General features: G+C 41.5%; 2 protein-coding genes across 2 annotated transcripts in view; both read left to right on the plus strand.

Moving 5' to 3' along the window:
* Positions 1-1,513, plus strand: part of txk (TXK tyrosine kinase) — a 7,333-nt gene extending 5,820 nt beyond the window's left edge. Inside the window, exons 13-18 of the mRNA XM_025063098.1 lie at positions 10-86; positions 212-276; positions 442-560; positions 642-799; positions 891-989; positions 1,053-1,513. Of these exons, the coding sequence (XP_024918866.1) occupies positions 10-86; positions 212-276; positions 442-560; positions 642-799; positions 891-962 (491 nt within the window). The 3' untranslated portion in view covers positions 963-989; positions 1,053-1,513. The remainder of the gene's footprint in view (positions 1-9; positions 87-211; positions 277-441; positions 561-641; positions 800-890; positions 990-1,052) is intronic.
* A 479-nt stretch (positions 1,514-1,992) lies between these two features.
* LOC103390149 (cyclin-dependent kinase-like 1) lies at positions 1,993-6,055 on the plus strand. The gene is made up of 7 exons (XM_025063038.1): positions 1,993-2,177; positions 2,284-2,478; positions 2,567-2,751; positions 3,136-3,248; positions 3,377-3,516; positions 3,679-3,767; positions 3,871-6,055. Exons 1-7 carry the CDS (start codon positions 2,010-2,012, stop codon positions 4,742-4,744), a joined length of 1,764 nt encoding a protein of 587 aa, XP_024918806.1. The 5' UTR covers positions 1,993-2,009; the 3' UTR covers positions 4,745-6,055.
* Positions 6,056-7,878: the final 1,823 nt, after the last annotated feature.

The raw sequence follows: 7,878 nt of genomic DNA on the forward strand, positions 1-7,878 counted from the left end.
AGGAGTCAGGGCTTCTGTCCATGTGCCAGGATGTGTGTGAAGGGATGGAGTATCTGGAAGCTCACAGCTTCATCCACAGAGACCTGGTGGGTTCAGAATAACTTGATGACACAGAAACTCCACCTGAAACCCAAAGTTATTGACTGTTGAATTTAACTTTTGTTTCTCCCTTCTTCTGTGGGATGTGGTGTTTGAATGTCCTGCTGTCCAGGCAGCCAGAAACTGTCTGGTTGATGAACATAAGGTGGTGAAGGTCAGCGACTTCGGAATGACCAGGTAGCACAGAACAGTAAAAAGAAGCCAAAATAATAAATGTACTGATAAATTTGTCCATGAACTGTAGTTAAGGTTTGTCTGGTACAGAGTACAGCAGAAAAAGCCAAAATTTGCCCAAAAAGTAGACATAGACATTTGGACAAAATCTGTCTCCTTATTTCTCAGGTACGTCCTGGACAACCAGTACACCAGCTCCAGTGGGGCCAAATTCCCAGTGAAGTGGTCTCCACCTGAAGTTCTGCACTTCAACAAGTACAGCAGCAGCTCCGACGTGTGGTCCTATGGTAAGTGTCGTCGGAACCAGGAGCAGGGACACATGAAACGTCCTGGAGTTTGTCCTCTGACTGGGGCGTGTCTTTATGTAGGCGTGGTCATGTGGGAGATCTTCTCAGAGGGTCGATCTCCGTTTGAAAACCGCTCTAACATGGAAGTAGTCAACGACATCACCAGAGGGATCCGTCTGTACCGACCACATCGAGCCTCCAGACGTCTCTACGCCCTCATGTACTCCTGCTGGCATGAGGTCTCTGACTGCGCCCCCTACTGCCACATTTACACAACAAAACCAAGAAAACAGTTTGTTAATGTTTGTGTCTGCTTTTTTTCTGGTACAGAAGCCTCGGTGTCGACCGTCTTTCTCTGAGCTGCTGGAGGACATCAGACAAATGGCAGAAAACCCAGACTAACATATACACATTAATTTTATTATTATTTTTATTTTTTACAAATTTCATTTTTGTTAAAAACCTCTGTGACCTTTCTAATTTTATTATTATTTTTTTTTACAAATTTTATTTTTGTTAAAAACCTCTGTGACCTTTATTATCAAAACCCAAAATACTATTTCACATTTTCAATAGTCAATAGTTTAAAGTGAAATGAAATTGAATCAAGGAGGTGAAAAAAATCACAAAAAAATTTAAAGTGAAAACTAGAAAGAGTCTGAAGAGTGACTGCAGAGACTTCAATGTTGACCTTTGTGACCTTTGACTTGGTCAGAGTTTTAATGAAGCATTTTCAAATCAGAGCAAACCTCACATTTTAGACCAAACTTGAATGGAAACCTGTTCAGATGATTGAAGCTCATCAACAGGTTCTGATCTAGAACCACCTGAGGAATTGTTCCTGCAAAACCGATGGAGACACCACTGAAGAAGAAAGAGGAGATTTTAAAAATGTTCTAAGAACTTTTTGACTGATGCTTCTATCCATACAGAATAAAGAAACTGCTGACGTGTGTTGGCTTTTGTGTAATGTAATCATCTGCACTGATCGTTGTGTTGGCGGGGAGGGGTAACCATAGCAACGTTTGGTAAGAGATAGCCACCCACTTATACACACAGACACAGAGACACGTTACTTCATTGTTTGTGTTGACAGAGGTTCACTACAGAGATCGAAGGAGAATTCCTTTACGGTTAGTTTCTCTCTGTGTGTGCGCGCTGTGTTAAAACTTTATCTTTTTTCACCTCTTTCTAAAGAAACTATCTTCAAAGGTCAGGAGGAAAAGAGCACAGAAAAGAGGGGGAAGGGGGAAAGAAAATAAAGCAAACGGAAGAAAAAAAGAGCTAACCTTTTCTTCGGACCTGTATTTTTCCATCTTTTGATCTCCAGTTGTATAGTTCTTGTTCACTGTTCCTTCCTTCCTCCGTCTCCTCTCCTCCCGTCCTCACATCTGCTTTTCTAATGAAACATCAAGCCAAAATCAATTTGGTCTGTGTTTTTGTCTAGTCATGGAACATTATGAGTCTCTGGGTCTGTTGGGTGAGGGCAGTTATGGCACTGTGCTCAAGTGTCGCCATAGAGACTCTGGACGTCTTGTTGCCATCAAGAAGTTCGTGGACTCTGACGATGACAAAACAGTGAAGAAGATCGCTCTGAGAGAGATCAAGCTGCTGCGGGTGTGTGTCATTCAACTCACATTTTGATTATTGGTTATAGAGAACACTGGGACAAGAATGAAGAACTTCCTGTGGATGACTTCTCTGTATTTAACTCTCCATGAAGCAACTGCATCACAAGAACTTGGTGAACCTTCTAGAAGTGTGGAAACGGCGGCGGCGCTGGTATCTGGTGTTTGAGTTCGTGGAGCGAACCCTCCTAGAAGATTTGGACCAGAACCCTGGTGGGCTGGACGACAGCACCAGCCGTCAGTACCTGTTCCAGATCCTGAGCGCAGCTGCCTTTTGCCACCAGCAGAATGTGAGGGAACCTGACCTGTCCAAACTCTGAGGTGGTCCTGAGAGACTCCAACGTTTCAGCCCTCCCTCCCCTTTCCTGTTTGTTGCAGATCATCCACCGAGACATTAAACCAGAGAACGTACTCATCTCTCAGGGGGGTGTGGTCAAGCTGTGTGATTTTGGATTTGCCAGAACCTTGGCGTCACCAGCTGAGGGTGGTGTCTACACAGACTATGTGGCCACTCGCTGGTACAGAGCCCCTGAACTGCTGGTGGGAGACATAAAATATGGAAAGTAGGTGTTTCATCTAGGAATGTCTAATATTAACTTTTTGCAAATATCCGATGTATATATGTCGATATTGTCCAAACAATTAATTTCCGATTCCGATATCAACCAACACCAATTTATGCATCCATTTTCCCCCAAAACTGAGGTAAACATCTCAGTACCCCATCAGGGATTCCAGCACATTTGTCAAAACCCAGGCATTGTATTATCGGGTTTTTAGTATTAGAGGTGAAACCGATAGCGATTCTTATAGATATTACATAATTATGCTAATATTGGGTTGATAATATCTGTCGGCCGATAATATCGGACATCCCTAGTTTTATGTTTACATCTTTTTTCCAAAATCCGTCTGATAATGAGAAGCTGTTTTGCCTTTGTGTACAGACCAGTAGATGTTTGGGCTGTCGGATGTCTGTTGCTGGAGATGCTTTCAGGTCAGCCGCTGTTTCCTGGAGACTCTGACCTTGACCAGATTCACCACATCGTCAGATGTGTTGGTAAGTACTCGCCATAATAAATGCAGACAAAGTTTGGAGACAAAGACCATGACCAGTCAACTCTCCCAAAGGACATGGTCCTCACAGGGGAACATGGAGGTGGAGACTGACTTGTCTTTGTTCTGTAGGAAACCTGATTGCCCGGCACCAGGAGCTTTTCTACCGAAATCCTGTCTTTTCTGGAATCAAACTGCCAGAGGGCCGTGATCAACAACAGCTGCATCAACGATTTCCCTCCATCACAGCCACTGCCCTGGATTTGGCACAGGTACAGTCTGAAGAGTCTGACAAACCTCTCCTCTAGGTGAATCCAACATTTTTGTGGACGCCCAGGTTTTTTCTGCAGTGTATATTTGATGTACCTGCTGAAAACACTTCAAACCTTCAACGTAACATCACATGTCTGATACCTTCATACCTTCTCTGTCAGAGTTGTCTCCAGGTGGATCCTGAAAGACGAGCTAAATGTTCTGAGCTGTTAGGACATTCCCTTTTTACAGAGGACTCTTTCCACATCAGGTACAGTTCCTTGGTGTGTCTGTGCTCCAATGACAATCCAATGACAACCATCATGTGAAGGTGTTGAACCATGCTCAGCGCTACAGTTTGAATGTCTCTACAGGTTTCTGAATGAGCTGGCTGCAAAAATCAGAAAAGACAATAGAGACAATGAAAGTTTTCCTAAGCTTACTAAAACCACAACACGGGGAAGGGAAGATGGGAACAGGATGAATCTGCAAGAAAAAGACAGGAGAAACAAAAGGGACAAAGACAAAGGAGACCGAAAAAAAACATTAAAACTGCCTAAAACTGTGAGGAACATCACAGAACCTTTGATGTCCACCAAGCAGTCCAAGGTTGTGGGAGGTAGGGTTAACCGAATTACAGAAAAAGAAAAAGTTGGGGCAACCAACAAAAACAAACCAGAATGGACCAACGCAGCATCGTTAGAGAAGGACCATGAGAAAAGACAGTGGTCGAAAGCTCTCAAATTTGGCTCCTTAGATGGAACTAAGACTCCAACAAGCCTGAAGGACCAGAGTTCTCAGGCTAATAAACAAGGGGAGGAATCCATCGAAGCAGTGGGAAACATCTCCGGATTTTCTCCATCAAATTCAAGTCAAAATGACGGCAAATCCCAGATAATGAAAAAGCCAGGAGTGTCTAAATTGTTGGAAATCTGTGGGAAAGATCACTTGAACGTGAGGTTACCGTCAATAATTCCTTTGGAAACACCTGTCAGTCAGAACGACAATAGTGAGGAGTCTCAATTGTCTCCACTTTCGAGGAATGCTGATGAGGATGAGGTGACAGCGTTAAGCTCCTCCCCCTCTGGCACCACACCATACAAGGTGTCTTGTTTTTCAGAACAACAGATCAGTGAATGTTCAAAGGTCATACCTCCAAACTCTAAACTCTCCAAGAAGACCAAAACCAACACCTCGAAGCCCCATGCTTCAGATGTGGTTATTAAAACAAGTCCTGCTGATCGTTAGGGGTACCAAAGTCCTGAGACCAGCTCAACACCAGCAGCAAAAACCAGCAGTAAAGATCACATCAAAGAGTTAAATGATTGCAAACCAAGACAAGAAACCAAAGTGTTTGCAAACTTCCTTTTGGTCTCTTGTGATTATAGGAGGCAACTTTTAGAGGACTCGTGCGAGATCTTCAGTTTCCATCAAGAAAATGCCAGTAAGCCCAAGAACACCGTGAAATCCAGACCAGGCTCAGACGTAAGGGAATACTCCAAATCTGATGCAGCTAGTGAGTGTCCTTCAGGATTTAAAGGTTCTGAGAGAAGAGATTGAGAGAAGATTTAACTTTTTGTGTCGACAAGCTCTCTGGTGGAGGAATCCTTCAGAGTCTCCAGAGATAACTGTGAAGTGAACTTTGAATCCCTCATCAAACACGTCGAGTCAAACCACGTCTACAATCCAGAACCATGAAGACAGAGTTATCTTTGTCCACCAGTCTGTGGACACCACACATGAGATCTGATACGTTCTGTATTTCCAGGGCAGGAGGGTAGAGATGGTACGTGAAGTTCTGCTGGGGAAAGAGGCAGTATTCAGGGACAGGGTACCTGTAGACGTCCATGTACTTCAACAGGTCAAGTTAATTTTTTTTACAGGTCGGTGCCATAGAGGGGAGGACAGACACAAGTAGAGTGTCTCCATCAGGACACAACAGTAGAAACAGATGCAATACACACTCACTTTAACACAAGGCTTTCATTTGTTTCTGATTTTTGCTTCCTGTTAGCTGTTCTGCAAATTTTCAAAAACGAATTTCTACTACTATACTATTAGATTCCGTTTAACTTTTCCCAGTTATTATTTTCTTAGAGTACTTTTTACAGTATTTGCAAGTTCAACGTATCTTTAGCTAGGGTTATTTCTGAGCTTTAACCAATCAGCTAGCAAGCTTTTGGCTAATTTGACTGGACTCTTACATTTGTAACTAAACTAACGAATCTCTTTTGGAATTATTTGTTATAATTTGTTATTATCTTTGTGCTAACTTCTAGCTCGTTTGAATATTTTGTGCTGACCGTGGAGACGATCTTAGTTTGTTATACTTAAGCTCAGACTTTGCATCTTTTGGTCATTTCTATGCATTTTATGACAACGTTTTAAATGTACCATGCTCTTGTTCATACTTTTGAGTACTACAGCTGTACTACCTGTAAGTGTAATGAATACCTTACAAACCCATATAAAAAATGTATTGTTCTGTGTACAGATTTTCTTTAATGTGACCATTTTTTAAAAAAAAGATTACAATATTAATTATATGTAAATAAAAACTTTTAACAGAAAAATTGTACATTTTTAGAAATGATTGTATAAAGATAGAAAGAATCATATATAATTATATATATATAATTACATTTCAGGATGATCATGATGTGTCATTGTGACTCATTGCTGGATTCCTCTGAGGACGACGAAACCTCAGCTTGCCTTTTTGGAGATAATTTGCCATTATGTGATGTCACAGGTTGTTGTCTTCCTATTGGCTGAGGCACAGAGTTGCGGAATAACGTTCCTGTGTGCCCTCTGCTATTAGTCAGGAGTCGGAACAGGAAGTAGGCTGCAGCATGGGAGTTGCTGTTTGGGATTGGCTGTGGTTGTGGCTGTGGCCTGATTGGTTCTGGTTTCTTGGGTAGCTTCTGTGCGGTTGCCATTTTGATTGTTTTATTTTCCTGTTTGATTGACAGTTGCATAGAAGTCACATTTAGTATCTTGAAAAATAGAAAATGCAAAACTCAAACAGAAAGGTGATTTTTTAGGTCTTAAATTTATTGGCCACTTCGTTAGGTACATCTGTGGAACTGCTTCTTATAAAAAGATCTGATTAGCAGACTTTTGACTTTATTTATTTCAAAGTGTAACTATCATCTTTCATCATGTATCATCTGCATAACATTTGATACGTTTTCTTGTCTATGAAAATATTGTTTTATTTTTATTTATTCATTTTCCTACAGGAAGGAATGTTAACACTGATAATTACCTTCCTCCTGATAGGTGCCGTAGCTGCTGCTGTTGTAGAAGGCCTGGTCGTAGTGACAGGGTCAGGATCAGGTGTAGTGTCTGAGGAAGTCCTACAGGTGTCTTCCACTGCAAAACCATCAATCTCTGGAAATGCAAACTCTGGCACAGCAAACACTACAAAATGGACATTTTGAATGACCTGAGCCCTGGGTCTTTGTTGTCATGTGACCATTAAAGTATCAGTTGTCAGCTGATGGTCTCTGCTGCATTTTAATGATGATGACTTTAAAGGTTTGAATAAAATAGTTCTTTACTCACCAACAGTCATAGCCACAGATAATAAGATACTGAGAGCTGAGAAACTGCAGGACATGACTTCAGATGGAGACGTCCACCAGAGAAAAAGTGAAGGAGCACAGAAGGAGAGGGAGGCATTTAAAAAGAAGTGAGAAGGAGGAAGAGGTGAAGGAGAAGTTGGATCATGTCTAGACTGTGAGGATTAGTCAGAGTTTCATCACAGAAACCACTGATAATCCATTCTATTTCTCAAAACTTTACACACACATACACACACTCTGTCTGTCTCTCTGTTCCAACTATGAATTGAAGAGATATGTCGTTTTTGATATTCATAGGTGGCATTAATGCTAAAGATACAAACAACAGAGCTAACGTTAGCTATAACAGTCTTGCTACAGACTCCAGAGCTAATGTTAGCTAAAAAATGTCCTTTTACAGTCAAACCATGTAACTAACAGTTCAGAGCCAAAGTCTTCAAGTAGTCTTTTAACATAACAGTGAAATAAGTGGTGAATTTTCTTCAGCAGTCAGACACACCTTGATGACTGTTCAACCCTTTAATCTCTCTGATCTCTCTGGATCAGTGGTTCTTCACTTGGTCGTCTCTTTGTGTCCTCGGCTCAATGGCAATTTAACACTCCACCTGTCACACGCATGCACGCACACACAGCTGTTAATATCCGTGGTTACTATGGAGGCCAGTGTCTTCTTTCATTCACAGCGACTGTGCAGTCACGTTTTTTTAAGGAAAGGTTGTAAACAGAAAACAGAAAAGAAATTGTAGTAAAAGTTTTCAATAATCTCAATGTTTTATTTTGCAAAACAAAAATTAA

Source organism: Cynoglossus semilaevis, chromosome 1 (genome assembly GCF_000523025.1).
Source record: "Cynoglossus semilaevis isolate Cse_v1.0 chromosome 1, Cse_v1.0, whole genome shotgun sequence".
Taxonomy (NCBI): Eukaryota; Metazoa; Chordata; class Actinopteri; order Pleuronectiformes; family Cynoglossidae; genus Cynoglossus; species Cynoglossus semilaevis.